Consider the following 18143-nt stretch of genomic DNA (forward strand, 5'->3'; position numbering starts at 1 on the left):
CGCTGACCATCCCTCCGCAACGCCGTTCGACCCCTACCAATGCGAGAACGGGCTCATTGAGTGTCATGTGTTCGAGGCTTAGTGGGTCCTCGTCCACTTGTTGATCTTCATTCACTGGAGCCATATGCCTAAACTTGTGTATCAGCTCAAAGGAAAGCGAAAGCAAAGGCGATGCGCGATAGTAAGGCGGACCCCAGAAACGGCAAATGGGCTGGAGAAGCGGTCTGTAGCGCGGTTACACTGAGTTTGCAAGTCCGAGCCACTGGCTCGTTGCTCCGTAGGGTAGGCAAAAACCTTTCACCTTTGGGTCTCACATTTGTTTACTCCCCTCCTTGGACGGTCGTGGCTGACCACCGGGCTGGCATCTCCACATCACTTGGCCGTCTCTATCAAGTTTTGGGAACGTCAAGCGAAAGAACAGCAGAAGCTAGAAGTCCACCGATAAGTGCACGTGGAGACCAGAGGAGATGTGTATAAAGGAGGAATAAACATAGATGCCTTTTATATTATAGAGTGTTTCGTGTCCTTTTTTTCGCTTCCCTTCATTTCTCTTGAGAGTTCTTTGTATGGGAAGTTTTTCCTTGCAAGCACATAGTAGCGGTCACACTTGAAGGCATAAGGCTCTGTTGTATCCCAGCTGGTATAGACCGCGAATTGGTCTCGTAGTAAAAATAGATTCGTTGAACTGTAGGGCTAGCGCATTTCCGTCTCTAAGGTCTCTAATAGGCTTCAGTACTTGTTCTCTCCTCAGAGATGCTGGACGCGACTAGTTACTTGCTCTATTAACACACTCTGAGTCTTGTTACTGTAAGCAACCCAGTTCGTGAGGACCACCAGGAGACCTCAGGAGAATTCCAGTTTCCCTCTTGGGAAAACACCCATTCTGGGCTTCTACCTTCTGGAATGTTCTGCAGCATCAGAGTGCTGAGACCAACCTGCTCCTGGCTTTCTGGGATCTGACTGTGGCTCTCAGAAACCCAGAGCAGGGACTCAAACTCGCCTCCCTGCTGGTGATGCCTACTGCCCGAGAATCCTGGGAAGAATGTTCTGGACTTCCAGTCTCCACAGCTGAGCAGCCAGGACAGAGGGGGAGTTTTTAGAAAGGGGAAGTTCCCAGTCCCCATCCCAGCCAGCCACCCTCCCCCATCCCCTGCCCACCCTACCCAAATTGGCCAACTCCAGGGAGGCCTGATGTGGGGTTACCCAGGCGCTGCCGAAAAAAGTCTGCCTACACTTAGCCTGCTTTGCCGCTGTGGCCCACTGGGGCGGAGACAGAACCATGTGACGTCGCAATGTGATTGATCGCAAGTGCGCACTGCCTGCCTGCCCCTGCCTGCCCTGCTGGCATCCCCAGGCTGCTTCATCCATCACTCTGGGAACACCTCCCACCTCTCACCCTCTTAACCAACTTGCTCTCTCTCTCTCCCCCTCTCTGCTTCCCTCTCTCCAGCCCCTGTGCAGACCCTCCTTAGCTATTCCTACCTCCCCTCCCAACCTGGCTGGCCCGGCAGAAGCTAAGGTTCCCTGCCCTAGACAGGCCGCTCAGGCCTCGACCCTCTGGCACTGCTGGTGCCAGCTGCAGCCACTGGTTCATCTAACAAAGCTGTGGTGTGGACTTTAGCAGGAAAAGCAGTATTTGACCGCTCTGTCCAACCCTCACATCCAGGAGGCGTGTATCGAGCCATGCTCCCAGCCATGCTTGGGCCCCAGTTCACAAGCCCCGGAGGCATTTCAAAACACCCGGTGCCACCTGCTCCTTGGGGCCATTTCTCTTGGAAGGTCCTCAGCCAGTCTGTACCTTAGGGTGTCCTCACTCTAGTGGAGAAGTTGGTTGCTTGTGCAGAGTAGTGCTGATGGTTAGGTTGTTTCCCGTCAGCCCCATGGCCCAGCCTAGCAGGGGATGCCAGCCCTTGAGCCAACGGAGCCAGTTTCTGGGGTGAAGTTGTCCTCTTACCCAGCAAAGATCTGGACTGGGCGTCTTTAGCCTGAACTGCTGCCTGAGGGCTTGGCCTTGTGTGTGTGGGGGTGGGAGCTTACATCCCTACTTCTGAGTGGGCTGGTCTGCCCACCCCCAGGGCAGTCTGAGCCCAGATCCATAGCTGACACTGTTTTTTGTTTTTTCTTTTTGAAATTGGGTCTTACTGTGTGGACCAGGCTGGCCTTGAACTGTGAGTTCTTCCTGTCTCAGCCTCAGTGTTTGGACCACAGGCATGTGCTATCATAACAGGCCATGCCACATGGGATCCTATGTGGACCCTCCCAACCCTGGCTGGTGGGCTGGAGGGTCACCTCAGGCTCAGAGAGGCACCGTAGCATGGGGGTGCTAGATTCTAGCTCTGTTTTGGTATTAAACTACCAGGGCCCCCTAGTCTCCTGTAGGAGAGATCAAATTCTGCTTTCTGCTAACAGCTCCCTGCCCCCCACCTCTGCCTGGCCAAAATGCTATAGGCCCCTTGTCTAGATCCTCCAGCCTGAGTCCAGCCCTCCCTTCTCTTCTCCCCTCCTCTGCCTCTCTTCTTTCCTATTTCCTTCCTCAGCCTCCATGTCTATGTCGGGGCGTGTGTGTGCGTGTGTGGACCGTGACGAGCGCTGTCTCCTGTCTTTGTCCGTCTGTGTGTCTGTCCCCCGCCCACAGCACAGGTGCATGTCGGTGCTGCCCTCCCAGAAGCCCATCCTGACACCCAGAGCCACCCGTCTCCCTTCCCCAGGCTGCCCAGGCTGCCCCTGTGTGGCCTTGGGCCGTGGGTGGGACTGTGGGCTGGTTCTGGACCCTCCCCCAGAGGCCCTTGGTGAGGACAGAGACTGGAGCCAGGGTGGGTGGTGGGAGGAGGTGGGGGCAGCATGCACCCAGGTCAGGACCTTGATTTGTTCCTTGTTTTCTGCATGCCAGATGACAGCTCAGAAGAGGATGAGGAGGAAGAGCTGGAGGAGGAGGAAGAAGAGGAAGAGGAAGCCCTTGGTAGCTATAGGCTGGGTGCCGGGGAACAGGCCCTGTCGCCGAGCCTGGAGGAGAGCGGGCTGGGCCTGCTGGCTCGCTTTGCGGCCAGCGCCCTCCCCAGCCCTGTTGTGGGACCACCTCTGTCTGTGGTGCAGCTGGAAGCCGAGCAGAAGGCCCGCAAGAAGGAGGAACGGCAGAGCTTGATGGGTGAGTGCCATTGGCTGTGAGGTGGGTACTGCAGGCCCATCACAAAGATAAGGAGACTGAGGCTCAGTGGTGGGTGAGAGGGCTGGGTGGAGCTTGTGACACCTGACTCAGCCCTTACCTGAACAGAGTAGGGCTGGTTGACCCTCTTGGGCTGTTACTTTCTAGGAGGGGTGCCCAGGGTCACATGAGAATAGCTTTCTTCACCCTCATGATGTCATTAAAGAAACTGGTATTGCCAGGCGTGGTGGCGCATGCCTTTCTTTAAACCCGGCAGAGGCAGAGGCAGAGGCAGGAGAATCTCTGTGAGTTTGAGGTCAGCCTGGTCTACAGAGTGAGATCCAGGACAGGCTCCAAAGCTATACAGAGAAACCCTGTCTTGAAAAGCCAAAAAAAGTAGAAAAGTAGAAGCTGGTATCTAGAGGGTCTGCAGGAGCTCAGGGAAGGCCGTGACCCAGGCTTGGGGACCAGGAGCCACTCTAGGGAGCAATCTCTAGGGAGAGAAAGAGGGACGGTGCAGAAGGAGGAGAACGGGGAACATTTTGTGTCCAGGTCACTGGAGAAGCTCTGTGAGTCCAGTGAGGCAAAGGGGTGGTCTCGATGGCCTGGAGCTAGCAGCTGAAGGAGTCAGGGTTGGCAGGCTGCCTTAGTGGGCTGAGGGCATGACATGAATTGGGTGGGGCAGGAGGCTCAGGCTGACCCTGTCATCATATCCTGAATCCAGACCCTGTGTCCCCGATGAGTCCCAGGTGACCTTTGCTGTGGCTGGTGATATGTCGCTCAGTGCTTGCTTGACCTGCACGGAACCCTGCATTCTATCTATCTCCAGCATCTATACAGCGGTGCGTGCCCATAATCCCAGCACCCAGGAGGCAGGAGGATGATCAGGAGTTCAACATAGCAACTTGGAGGCCAGCCTAGGATATATGAGTCCCTGTCTCAAGTGGGGGCCGAGGAGTAGGCAGGAGGCCTTTCAGTTGTACTTTGTTGACTTTGCTTGTGTGTGTCTGTGTGCATGCGTGCCGCAGCAGACAATGCTGAGGTCAGCGGTTCCAGGAGTTGAACTCGGGTCGTCAGGCTTGGTGGCAGGCACCTTTTTCTATTGAGCCATCTTGTTTGGCCCCTAGTTGTTTGTTCATGCTTTTCAACCCCTCCCCCATTTTCCTGGCATGTAGTTTGCTCAGGTCTTGCCTTGGAGTATGTGTCCTTCTGGAAGTTGTACCAAAGCATCCTGAGCCTGGATCTTACTTTTCTTCGGCTTGAGGCCTTAGGGCATTTTAATAGAAAATGAATGGAGGTCGTCTGGTGCATGGTGTGTCATCCTCTGAACGAGACACAGTGTGGGTCACCTCTCCTCCCATTCGTTTTGTGGTATCCCCTACATCCAGATTTCTCCAGCAGCAGCTTCGAGCTTCAAAAGGAAACCTTCCCATGGGCATTCTCTAGATGCCCCCAGTCACGTGTGATTCTGAGCAGCCACTGAAGACAGCAGATGTTTTAGACTCTTAGAGTGTCTGCTGGGTCACATCACCACCGGCAAATACTAACAAAGGTTTCCCTCGGGTAGTTTGCTTTTTAATGTCTTTTAGAGACACGAGTGTGTCAATACCTACTCAATCGTATCCAGCTCGAAGTATCACACATATAGCCTGTTACTAGATCACTAGACCGTGTCTTACCATGGAAGCCAACGTGAATGGTGAACAAGACTCCTGTAAGAACAGCAAGCCCTCTTGATGGCTGAACACTCTCTCCAGCCGCTATTATATGAATATGGGTCTTTTGCCCACGTGTATGTTGTGCACCCCTTAGAGCAGGAGAGAGCATCAATTCTTTGGAGATAGATGGAGTTCCAGATGGTTGTGAACCACCATGTGGGTGTTGGGAGTTGAACCCAGGTCCTCTGGAAAAGCAGCAGGTGTTCTCAACCACTGAGCCATCTCTCCAGCCACGCCCCCACTTTGAATGTAGGTTCTGTAGCAATTTATTTCTTTTATTACTGATACACTCCTTGATCAGTCTGGATAGAACTTAACTGCTGCATTAATCCCTTCCCCCTTCTTTGTTTATCTTTTATATTTATTTTGTATGTATGTGTGTTTGGAGTTGCCATGGTGCTTGTGCAAAGGTCGGAAGACAGTCAGGCTTCGGGAGTTGGTTCTCTCCACAGTCTGGGTTCCAGGGGTTGGGGATTCAGGTCATCAGGCCTGACATCAAGCTTCCTTACTTGCTGAGCCACAGCACCAGCCTGGGTCCATTGATTTGTGTTCTTTGCTTCCTGTTCTTGGGGCGTGTCAATCATTGGCAGCCACTTCCCTGTTTTGCAGGGTAGACACTGTGGTTGATTGGAGACCTTACTCTTTTCCCGTAGAAACATTGTTCAAAGATAGAAGACTTCTCTGAAGACACGGCTTCAGGTGCATCTCACACATTTTGATGCTTTTGAGATTCTCGTTATTTAGGAATCATTCTAAGTTTCTCTTGTGATTCCTCCTTTGATCCATGATGACTCAGAAAGTTATTTATTCTCAGACATTAGTTGCTTGGTCATCTTGTGGATCTCTGCTTGGATTCTGTTCCAGTTGGAAAGCAAGTTCAATCATTTCAATGAAAAGAAAATTAATCTGAAGCTCTAGTGCTTCCTAGGAAGTAAACACGAAATATGTACTGATAGCCTATTAACTATTAGTCACGCCAGTGTGATTCTGTGTAGTTCAGATTTACTCTTTCCATCATTTTGCTAGAGATAGGCACTAAGATCTGCAGCTATAATTTGTAGACTTCACTATTGCTTCTTTTAATTCTGCCAAGTTTTGCTTTACGTGTTTGTAGCTCTGTTGTTGAGTGCATATATGTTTTTGATTATTTTGTTACCCTCTTGATCGTCATTGTTATGAAGTGATTCTTTCTCCCCCAGAGAATATGACTTGTTCTAAAAATCCACTTTTATCTGCTATTACATAGTCATTCTTGTGTTCTTTCTTTTTAATTTTTAAAGATGTATTATGGTGTAAGTGATGTGTACATATGGACATGTATGTCACAGTGAGTGTGATGGAGTGAGAGAACCAACTCCTGAAAGTTGTCTTCTGATCTCAATACACAGCTGTGCACACACCAACTTCCCTCTTTTCAAACGGACAAGCAAATAAATCCTTTAGTTCTAATCAACTATTTCTTTGGATTTACCTGTTTCTGACATTGGGTATAAATGAGACCCTGTAATACATAGCCTTGTGTGTTTGGCCTCTTTCATTCACCACAGTGGTTTTGAAGTTCATCTGTGTGGTAACAGTTGCTAGGACTTCATTGTTTTATATGTCACATGGTGTGTCTCTGTACCACATCTACTCAGGAGTTGATGCATATTTCAGTTGTTTCCATTTTTAGGCTTTTATAGCAAGTGCTGCTTTAGATGTCTGTGTGCAGGTGTGTGTGTGTGTGTGTGTGTGTGTGTGTGTAAATGTTTTTAATTCTTCTATACTTGAATTGCTGAGTGATTTGGGGAATTAATAAACCTTTTCCTTTTTGTTTTTAAGTATTTATTTTTTAACTGTGTGTGTTTGTGTGTGTGTGTGTGTGTGAGAGAGAGAGAGAGAGAGAGAGAGAGAGAGAGAGAGAGAGAGAGAGAGAGAGAGAGAGAGAGCGCAGAGTGAGAGGGGAGAGAATGTGCACACGAGTGCAGGTGTACACCGAGGCCAGGAGCTGGAGTTACAAGTGGTTATTGTGAACTTCCCATATGGATGCTTGGAACTGAACTTGGGTCCTCTGTAAGAGTGGTACATGCTCATAACCTCTGAGCCTTCTTTCCAGCCCTGTTTATTTCTTTTTAATTATGATTGTGTGTGTGCATATGTGTGTGTGTGCATGCATGTGTGTGGAGGTCAGAGGACAACTTCATAGGTTCAGTTTTCTCCTTCCACCTTTACGTGGGTCCTGGGGATCAAGCTAAGTTGACTAAGCTTGTGCAACAAGGGTCTTGACCCACTGAGCTCGCTTACTGGGTGGCCTGGTGACACTCCTCTTGCTGTGATGCACTGTCCTGATAAAAGACAGTTTAGGGGCAGAAGGAGTTTGTTGTAGCTTACGATTCCAGTTTGAAGCTCCTCAAAGCAGGACAGTCAAGGTGGCAGGAATGTCACATAGCTGATCACATTTCAACCACAGTTAAGAGCAGGGAATGGTGCCACCCACTGTGGGCTGGATCTTCCTACCTCGGTTAACATAATGAAGACTGATACCCTACAGACATGCCCACAGGCCAGCCTGATCTAGACAATCCCTCCTTGAGACTCTTCCTAGGTGATTGGATTGCAGCTAGTTGACCTATAAGGACTTGTCTTAATCAGAGTCATTCAGCTCTAGGTCTCTTTAGCAAATTTCTTATTTCTAATACTGCAGTTTCCAGTTAATTTGTTTCTTTGATGGTCTCATTTATTCTTTCTTTCTTTCTTCCTTCCTTTCTCTCTCTCTCTCTCTCTCTCTCTCTCTCTCTCTCTCTCTTTCTTTCTTTCTTTTTCTTTTTTTTTAAAGATTCATTATGCCGGGCGTTGGTGGCGCACGCCTTTAATCCAGCACTCGGGAGGCAGAGCCAGGCGGATCTCTGTGAGTTCGAGGCCAGCCTGGGCTACCAAGTGAGCTCCAGGAAAAAGATTCATTTATTTCTTTCTTATGGATACAGTGTTCTGTCTGCACATATCTCTGCAGGCCAGAAGAGGGCACCAGATCTCATAATAGATGGTTGTGAGGCACCATGTGGTTGCTAGGAATTGAACTTAGCACCTCTGGAAGAACAGTCAGTACTCTTAACCTCTGAGCCATCTCTCCAGCCCCTCTTTTTCTTTTTTTTGGGGGGGGCAGTCTTATTTCTTTAGTGAAATTTCCATACGTTGAAAACTGATTTTGGGGCTGGGGTTAGACTGTTTAGCATGCACAGAATTCTGTTTCACCCACACATAAAAGCTAGGTGTGGTGGTGCACATTACTCTAGAACTCAGAAGTTCAAGGTCATCCTGACACAGTGAGTTTGAAGCTAACATAGGCTACCTGAGACTGGGGTAGGGATATGAATTTTTTTTCCCCAGAGCTGAGGACTGAACCCAGGGCCTTGTGCTTGCTAGGCAAGTGCTTTACCACTGAGTTAAATCCCCAACCCCATGAATTTTTTTTCCCCCTCTCATTCTGTAGCCCAGGTTAGCCTGAAATTTGGGCTATTCCTATCTCAGCCTCGTGGATGCTCAGGTTGCAGGCATAAGTCACCATGCCTAGCTACTGTGACGTCATCAAAGAGTTCATTTGTCAGCCCAGTGCTGGCTTCTTAGGGTCAAGTTCTTTATGTCTCCTTTGTCAAGGAAGTGTGGGTTTGTGTGCCGAGCATTATGGAGGAGAAGTTGGTCAGAGTGAGAACATCTTTATTTTTCTGAATATTTCTCTTCTTTCAGCAGATGGAGATTTGCCAGGGCTTGTTTGGTCTCTCTAGTCTTTGTTCAAGTTGCGTGCACGCACGCGTGTATGGGCGAGCACACGTGCATGTGGTGTATTGTAGCTGCAGGATAACCTCCAGTACTGTTCCTCAGGTGCTGCCCACCTTTTCTGAGACAGCACCTCTTACTGGCCGCAACTCCCTAAGTAGGCCAGAGTCCCTGTCTCTGCATCCCCAGCTCTGGGTTACAAGTCACTGCCACACGTGGCTTTTTTACGTAGGCACTGGGAATTGAACTCAAGTCCTTGAGCTTGCAAGCCCTAACCATCTCCCTGGCCTCCAGGTCAGTTTTTGCTGTCATTTGAGCTTCGTTGGGTCTGTTCTGTGGGTGGTTGACTGTAGGGCTCATAGTCTGAGGTGTGGCTAGACAGAATTTGACATGGCCTCTCTCCTACTCTTTAGGTTTCTCTTTCCTGATTTCTGAGATCAGGATTCATTTCTTTTGCACACACACCCCATACTTCCACCTTGCGCAAATTCCTGATTAGGGGGTGCAAGGTGGAGATCTGACTTCTGTAGCTGCATGCTTTTCTTCCAAGAGCACTTTCTTCAATGTCCTAGTGTTTCCACAAGGGACTGCATATATTGAGGAGGACCTTGACCTCCCAATCCTCCTGCCTCTGCCTCCCAGGTGCTGAGATTACAGGCCTGTACCACCAGGAAGGTTTTATGTTCTGCTGGGGATGGAACCCAGGGCTTCCTGCATGCTAGACTACCAACTCTTCTGTTTGTTTTTGTTTTTGTTTTTGAGACAGTTTCTCTGTGTAACCCTGGCTGTCCTGGAACTCACTCTGTAGACCAGGCTGGCCTTGAACTCAGAGATCTACCTGCCTCTGCCTCCCGTGTGAGTGCTGGGATCAAAGACGTGTGCCACCACTGCCCAACTAAAGGCTAGCAACTCTCTTACTCTGGTGCCACACTCCAAAGCCCTCAAAGCTCCACAAGCCTGAGTTCTATGGCCTGAACCCTCCTACGTGCAGGAATGCCCCCCTCCCTCCACCGCCCGCTCCTTCCCTGCATATTCCATCAGGGAGAAGCTTATTAACAAGTTAATTAACAAGCTCTTTAAGCTTTGAAGGGACTTCTCACAAGCTCCCCCCCTTCCCCTGCCACTGTAGCTTCCTCTGAGAGGGCTGTGCCTCCCATGGGGATCCCTGTGAATAGACCGCCTGGGAGTTAGTAGGCCTGGGATTGGGCCCTCAGCTCCTTTGCTGGCCTTCTAGAGGACTGTCAACCCAAGAAGCAATCTGGTCTGTGGGATGCTAGACATACCTTCTAGCCTTTGTTTCAAAGAGACATGCCACTGACTGAGCCCCCCGAATGTTGCCCCTGGGTGCTGGCTCTGTGCTTAATTTGAGGTATGGGAACAGGAGAGGGACCCCAAGAAAATTCAACAAAGAGACCTCAAGAGAGCTATTTTTAGACCAGGGCAGGCTAGGATAGGCCACAATGCGGATGGAGAGGCCAGAAGTACAGGGAAGGATTGTTATGCTGGACTGTGAACAGAGACGATGGGGGATCAGGTGGGTCGTAGCATGCTTGTGTTTCCCAAGTCAAGGTTGTGCCCTGGGCTGAGGGAACAGAGTCTGAGAGATCCAGGGCATAAGGAAGAGGGTCCCCGTTGTGTAAGGAAATGTTAAGTCACCTGAGGATGAGGGGAGGGACCTGAGGAGCCTCCCGGCAAGGAGTGGGCCTAGGTGATTAAAGAGACCCCAAAAGCAGGAAGGGGATCTGTCAGGAGGCGGGAAGATGGGCCTCAGGCTGGGGCTTTCCCCGCTGCCTCCCTGTGCAGCCCTGGCACCAACCTGCCTGGTTCCTGGTTTCTGGGGTTTTCTGAGAGGCCGTGTACATGTGGGCCTAGGTCCTACATATTTTAGCAGTGCTCTTGGGGTAAGGGATGGGGAGCAGCCATGGAGTAGGGGATAGGGGTCTTGGGCAAGCCCTTGTCTTTCTCTGAGCCTCAGTTTACCCTCTCCTGGTATCAGGAGAGTGTGCTTCTGGGTGGGATGGGTCTGTGGATTTCTTACTGGTGGCCTTGCAGACCCAAGTGAACAGGAAGGCCCATGGAGAACCTACCCACCAGCCCCTAACTCCTCCTTTCCACATCCAGGCGCAGAGTTCGAGTACACAGACTCAGAGAGTGAAGTCAAGGTTCCCAAGCAGTCACCTGCTGGGCTGCTGAGGCCCAAGAAAGGGGTTGGGGATCCAGGCCAGTCTATGGCTGCCCCTGTACCTGGCACCCGGGCTTCCGGTCCCACCAGCCCAGACAAAACCAAGCTGGCCTCAGAGAAGGGACGCAGAGCCCGGAAGATACGTGGCCCCAAGGAACCTGGCTTCGAGGCAGGGCCAGAGGCCAGTGATGATGACCTGTGGACGAGACGCAGGAGCGAGCGTATCTTCTTACATGATGCCTCAGCCGCAGTCCAGGCACCCAGCAACACAGCACCTGCACCCAAGCCCAGCCGTTGTGGCAAGGGTGGTGCCCCAAGCCCACGCAAGGACACCGGCCGAGCCAAGGACAGGAAGGACCCCAGGAAGGTAAGGGCTCAGCACAGGTCCCCTGGTGTCCATCCTGTGGCTTTGATGTTAGCAGTGTGCCTTTGGAAGGTCCCACCATGTTTGATGGTCAGGAGGAACCTTGTTTTCTTCTCCTGTCCCTGACAAAGGTCCTTAGCCTGTCACCCATCATCTAAGAATAATAATTAAAAATGTAAATAAATACCTGGGACCTGTATTAACTATAACAAAATAGCCAACACAATCAATTCATAAGGAACAGGTTTCTGAGTTTGCTGACTCTTATATGTAACCCAGCACTTGGATTATTTGATTGGGGTGTGTGTGTGTGTGTGTGTGTGTGTGTGTGTGTGTTTGGGTGGGTCTGTGTATGTGCTGTGGCACATGTGTGGAGGCTAAAGGATGACTTGGTATAGTTGATTCTCTCTTTTGACTCATGTGTGGGTCCTGATGCTCCGAACATAGGCCACCAGGGTTGCATGAAAAGCTCGTTTATCTACGGAGCCACCTCTCAGCTCATGCTTGTTGTAGTCTCAAGGCTTGAAGCAAGGTTTCAGTGTGCTGGCTCCCTAAGCCGTGGCGTTCAACTCCAAGCCTTCTGCAGAGGCTTATAATGGCAGCACGTGTGGGTGTCACCTGTGACAGTTTGTGGGACACCTAGGTTATTTCCAGTTCTTTATTTAGAAAGACATTGGTCAGTTCCCATCCCACCTGCAGGGTAGAGTGTCTAGATCTCTATATTGAGATAGCCAGGAGGAGGTTCTTCACTGCAGAGCCCTGGAAAAGTCTCACACACATCTACAGGTGGCTGGGCAGCAGCTAAGCCGTTTTAAGTGCCCTTCTGAGAATATGGCTGCTAGAACTCATTGGTAAGGTTTTTATTGTTGCTCTTGTTGGATTTTGATAGCATTTGAGTGAGTACTTAAACAAAGCTGGTCCCTGCATGCCATGGGACAGCCCCCTGCAAAGCAGAGCCTCTGTAGATACCAGAGGTCCTCAGAAGAGACATTTCCTAATAGGACTTTAGTGAATCTGGGTTGAACAAAATGAAATAGAGAGTGCTTGCCTGTAGGTGGTATGTGTATTGCTCCATAGTTTTTAAAAAGGCTAAAGGCTGGAGGCATGGCTTAGCTGTGGAGTGCTTACATAGGATTCCTCAGTAAGACACAGTGGGCGTGGCTCAGTGGTAGAGCCCCTGCCTAGAATCCCCCAGTGAGGGGCTGGGGTGTGGCTCAGTGGTAGAGCACCTGTCTAGAATCCCCCAGTGAGGGGCTGGGGTGTGGCTCAGTGGTAGAGCCCCTGCCTAGGATCCCCCAGTGAGGGGCTGGGGTGTGGCTCAGTGGTAGAGCACCTGCCTAGAACCCCCAGTGAGGGGCTGGGGTGTGGCTCAGTGGTAGAGCACCTGCCTAGAATCCCCCAGTGAGGGGCTGGGGTGTGGCTCAGTGGTAGAGCACCTGCCTAGAATCCCCCAGTGAGGGGCTGGGGTGTGGCTCAGTGGTAGAAAACTTGCCTAGGATCCCCCAGTGAGGGGCTAGAGGCATGGCTTAGCAGTAAAGCCCTCTCCTAACATGCCCAAGGCTCTGGGTTTATGAAACATCCCCAGTAAGGAAAACAAAAAGCTCATATGTAAATATTTCTGCATGTTTACCTGGTTGTGTGTGCTTCTGGAAAGTTCTGTAATGATATTCAAGCTGCTGATAGTGTTGTTGCAGAAACTCTCACATTTTAGCACTTTTTTTTTTGTTTGTTTGTCTGTTGGTACAATAAAATATATAGTAACGATAGAAATTCATTGTGAGGGCTGGTGAAATGGCTGGCTGTGTAAAGGCAATTAAAGCCTGACCATTGACAACCTGAGCAGTCCCTGGAGCCTACACTGTGTGTGTAAGGAGAGAAGTGACTTCTGGCTGAAGTCACTCTGAAGGCTGTCCTCTGCCCATCACATGCACACTTGGCACAGACATGCTCTTACTCACACACGCACTAAACATAAAACTTAATAAAAAATAGTAATTGGCGATGAAAATCTAGAACACTTGCGTGGAGAAAGGAGTGTCGGTCCTGTCTCAGGTGTGATGCGTGCTGAGGATCCCATGGGTGTGGGAGGTGTTCTGCTGTCAGGAACCCTGCAAGCATCAGGGTCCACAGTAAAGATTCACAGAAGGTGAAGAATGAATCCACACCACTTCAGCAGGCGCTGGGTCAAAACTCCCAGAGTCTGACATCTCTGTTTATTCCTCTTACACGTTTAAGCACAGATTTCCATGTGACAGTTACTACAGCAAAGCTTCCGGAGTTCCTACATCTCAACTCCCTTGCAAAGGAGCAAAGCATCTGTGGCCTTTGAATAAGAATGAGTCCTATTGGCTGATGAACAGAGCTCAGGGCTAGGGCCTAAGAGGAAGGATTTTTTTTTTTTTTGGTTTTTTGAGACAGGGTTTCTCTGTGTAGCTTTGCGCCTTTCCTGAGACTCACTCTGTAGCCCAGGCTGGCCTCGAACTCACAGAGATCCGCCTGCCTCTGCCTCCTGAGTGCTGGGATTAAAGGTGTGCGCCACCACCGCCTGGCTAGGATTTGTAATAAGCATAGGGATGGACTCTGTTGATGGAGGATGCAAAGTACCTGGGACCTCTTTCATAAGGAAAGGTTCACTGAGAGACTAAGCTCAGGATAAGGGCTTAAATAATGCCCCGGCATATTGGGGGAATTCAAGAAGGCTGGCTCTGTAGAGTAGCAAAAGACCACCAGGTTGTTAGACAACATCCACCCCAGCCTTCTGGGCGAAAAGGCATCATTTCATAGTCTTCCTTTGAAGAAAACAGGCCTGGACTTTGTGATGCGTTCTGGGAGCTGTGTCTCCTCTGCCCACTTCCTCGTCTGAGCAGCCCGGGCCCTCCGTGCCTTCTGACAACTCTACCTTTTGTTTTCTTCTCTAGAGGAAGAAAGGGAAAGAGGCTGGATCAGCAGCCACGCTGCCACCAGCCCGTGTTTCCACCCTGCCTGACTCCAGAGCGCCTCACACAGGGCCCCTGGCGACCGCCAAACGGAGCAAGGCCAAGGCCAAAGGGAAGGAGGTGAAGAAGGAGGTAAATTGAGGCTGGATGGGGCTTAGTTCCAGGTGTGGGCATGCAATGCTCCTAGTTCATTGTCATTGTCGCACCCCACCCCATGCTGTGGGGTGGTTGTGCCAGCTCGGTTCTCAGCCAAGCCTCCTATCGAATCGGGAACCCAGGGGCACCCGAACTACTGCCCTGAGACCTGTCCCTCAGGGGTGCTCCCCTTGGGAGTCCAGAGGCTTTTCTCTGTCGACAGAGGGCCATGGTGTGCCTGGCTGTGCCGTCACCGTAGCCCTGTTTTCCCTCATCTTCATTATACACAGCCAGAGCTCAGTTTCTCTAAGGCAGAGGCCAAGGTGTCTGCCGTGATCACATGAGGAGAGGTTACTGAGCACTGAGTACAAGGCTTGGGCCACAGTGCTCATATTCACTACCTCTGCAAACTAACCATGGCCCTGGATGTCCAAGGAATGTTCCCAGAATGATGGGATGACCCATGCCTTGTGCAGAGCCATCAGTGTGCATATTCTCTCCCAGAACCGAGGGAAAGGGGGTGCTGTGAGTAAACTGATGGAGTGTATGGCAGCAGAGGAGGACTTTGAACCCAACCAGGACTCAAGTTTCTCTGAGGATGAGCACTTGCCCCGAGGTGGGGCCGCAGAGCGACCTTTGACCCCAGGTGAGTGTTCTAAGAGTCTGCAGGGAGGGGGGGAAGCGCTACCTGAAGTGTTTAGATCTCAGCCCAAGGTAAAGCCCCAAAGCCTGGACAGCTCAGCCAGCCTGTGGTGTGGATGGGGAGGGATGGGGTAGGCCAATAACATGTGCCTGGCTGTGCCTCAGTGTCTCAGTAGGGGCTCAGTGTATGTCTTACTGTAAACCTAATTGTGCAGGAGGCAGGGAGACAAGCAGGAAGCTGCTGGCAGCGAGCTTCAGCTACCTTTGGAGCAACAGTGTGGGGATGGGGGCGGGAGGGGGCGGCAGGGGAGGGGGGAGCGGGACATGACAACAGAGACAACTTAGAGCATGATGAGCATTAGGTGGGAGAATGGACGGAATGTAGGGGGTGGGTCATATGAGCAGATGCTTAAGGATGGAGGCAGGAAGAGGTGAGGGCTGATGTTTGGGGTCCACAGAGGAGCTGTGTGTACAATGGGTCCCAGAAGTGTGAGTGACCACACACCTGAGTTCGGATACAGTTCAGAGGTGTTTTAAGGATGCTCTGAGGAGGTTACTTGGGTCCCGTGGTCTGTTCTAGGAGGAGGAATGATGGATGTGAACTGTGGGGAGCAGGTTGGAAGAAGAGCTAGGCTACCCCTGTTTGGGTATCTTAGTCATTCTGGTGATGGAGCAGCCAGCTACACCCTCACATATGTGTCTAGGGGCAGGGCTGACCTCAGCGGGCATGCTGAGGGCATGGATGGGGTGTGAGGGTCCAAGCTAGAGCGCCGTGCCGGGATTGTCGTGCACGGTACAGTACAGGGGTGGGAGTGCTACAGCCAGGGCCCAGGGGGTGACTGGGAACCAGGAGGCCCCGTCTTGGTGGAGAGCTAGCATTCTGTTCTCTGCTGACCAAAGCAACTGGCATCAGTGTTTGGTGTTCTCTCTGCCCATGAGCACGGAGGTAGAAGCCCATGGGGCGGAGAAGTGGGTTTTTCTCCCAGTGCCAGACTCCAGAGCTGCCTGATTTTGGTTATTTGTTTGTTTGTTTTGTTTATTTATTTATATTTGAGCTTCACACATCCTCAGACAGTGCTTCCGGGGGTGCCCCTTATTCTTGGATTCTAAGTAGGCTGTCTGTGGTGGGTGGAGCCATGCCTCCAGCCCCTCACTGGGGGATTCTAGGCAGGTGCTCTACCACTGACCCACACCCCAGCCCCTCACTGGGGGATTCTAGGAAGATGCTCTACCACTGAGCCACACCCAGCCCCTCATTGAGGATTCTAGGCAGGGGCTCTACCACTGAGCCACACCCCAGTCCCTCATTGAGGATTCTAGGCAGGTGCTCTACCACTGAGCCACACCCAGCCCCTCACTGTAGGATTCTAAGCAGGTACTCTACCACTGAGCCACACCCCAGCCCCTCATTGAGGATTCTAGGCAGGGGCTCTACCACTGAGCCACACCCCAGCCCCTCACTGGGGGATTCTAGGCAGGTGCTCTACCACTGAGCCACACCCCAGCCCCTCACTGGGGGATTCTAGGCAGGTGCTCTACCACTGAGCCACACCCAGCCCCTCACTGTAGGATTCTAAGCGGGTGCTCTACCACTGAGCTCTGCCCTCAGCCTTCTTTGTAACTTTTCAAGGTGGAATTTCACTAAGTTGCCCCAGCTAGCCCTGAGCTTACTGTGTAGCTCAGGCTGGCCACCACCACCAGCCCCAGTTGGGCTCTTTTTCATGTTTGCCGCTGACAGGGACCAAGTCTAAGGGTCTTATGGAGAAGAGAAAGGGAGGGACTAAGGAGCCCCAGGATGGGCCATCTAGGGGGGGGGCACTCAGGTGGAGAAAAAGAACACCATTGTATGGACATGGCAGAGGGCTGGGCACAGTGTGGAGGAAGGTGCCCTTAATACCTGTTAGGGAGCTTCCCAGCTGGGACCACAAGAGCGTTTATTAATCTAGGGGATGAAAGAGTTTGTTAGTCCTGGCTTTGCATTTACCCGAGATCTTCCTAGTTGTCTGTAAAGGCTGGGAAGAGGGACTGCTTGCCCCCTCCCATGTGCATGTGAGACCCAGTGTGTATGGGGACAGCCGTGTACACACATGCCCGACAACTTTACCCAGATGCCCCACAGCCCTTCATTTCCTTGAGGGGGCCCGTGGAGTCAACCAGGCAGGCCTGGGATGGTCTCCCCTAGACATCTTCTGATGCTACCTGGCTTCACTGTCCGCCTCTCTGCAGCCCCCCGCTCCTGCATCATTGACAAAGACGAGCTGAAGGATGGGCTACGTGTGCTGATCCCTATGGATGACAAGCTGCTGTATGCGGGACATGTGCAAACGGTGCACTCACCCGACATGTGAGTGACTTCTGTGGGGTTTCTGGCTCAGCTCCCACACCCTCGCCTGGTTCTGCCTCAAGGCTACCTGAGCAGGTTGCTTCTCCCCTGTCTGAGCTGGGAGATCAGCAGTGTAGGGGGTTCTTGTGAGTCACTGAGGCCAGTAGTTGGGAGTTGTACCAGAGTAGACCCCAACTTCTGCTGGGCGGAGCTAGGCCTTTTGGGGCCCAGCAGAACGTGGGTAAGTGAGGTGTGCAGCCCTCCTTTGGAATTGGGGGTCTGGCTGGACATGGTTTCCAGCCCCTGAATTATATAAATGAGAAAGTGGACACAGGAAGAGTGAGAACTCAATCTGTATTAGTAAGTTAATGGCCACCCGAGGTTGAATCCCATGGACCTGGCGGCAGAGCTGGCAGGCTGGGTTTGTGGCAGGGCAGTGTCTGGAAGGAAGGGGGTTCTGGAACCACTGCCTCACTGTACATTTGGCCCTGGCCTTGCAGATACCGTGTGGTGGTGGAGGGCGAGCGTGGGAACCGTCCCCACATCTACTGCCTGGAGCAACTACTGCAGGAGGCGGTGAGTGGGAGAGGGGAGTTGACTCCAAGGCCTGGAGGGAGGGGCTTCAGGGCTGTGGCCAAGTGCTTTGCTCTTTCTTGGTCACCCCCTTCCTAGTCACCTTCTGACCCTCAGTCCTGTACTCTACCAGATTATAGACGTGAGGCCGGCCTCCACACGCTTCTTGCCCCAGGGGACCAGGATCGCCGCCTACTGGAGCCAGCAATACCGCTGCCTCTATCCAGGCACGGTCGTCCGAGGTGAGACACCCCTCCCTGCTAGCTCACCCAGCTCCTCATAAGTCAGTCTCAGTTCATCTCCTTAGCTGGCTTCATTATAGAGGCGGTTGCTGCTTTGCATAACTAAACTCCAGGGAGGACTTTCTGGTATGGC

At 51.6% G+C, this 18143-nt stretch overlaps 1 protein-coding gene across 1 annotated transcript in view; it reads left to right on the top strand.

Moving 5' to 3' along the window:
* Tnrc18 (trinucleotide repeat containing 18) overlaps positions 1 to 18143 on the top strand; it is a 99926-nt gene that overhangs the window by 67302 nt on the left and 14481 nt on the right. The window contains 7 exon segments of the mRNA XM_037198535.1: positions 2800 to 3145; positions 10735 to 11162; positions 14078 to 14227; positions 14735 to 14876; positions 17099 to 17216; positions 17696 to 17771; positions 17902 to 18010. Of these exon segments, the coding sequence (XP_037054430.1) occupies positions 2800 to 3145; positions 10735 to 11162; positions 14078 to 14227; positions 14735 to 14876; positions 17099 to 17216; positions 17696 to 17771; positions 17902 to 18010 (1369 nt within the window).

The sequence above is a fragment of the Peromyscus leucopus genome, chromosome 23, assembly GCF_004664715.2.
Source record: "Peromyscus leucopus breed LL Stock chromosome 23, UCI_PerLeu_2.1, whole genome shotgun sequence".
NCBI lineage: Eukaryota > Metazoa > Chordata > Mammalia > Rodentia > Cricetidae > Peromyscus > Peromyscus leucopus.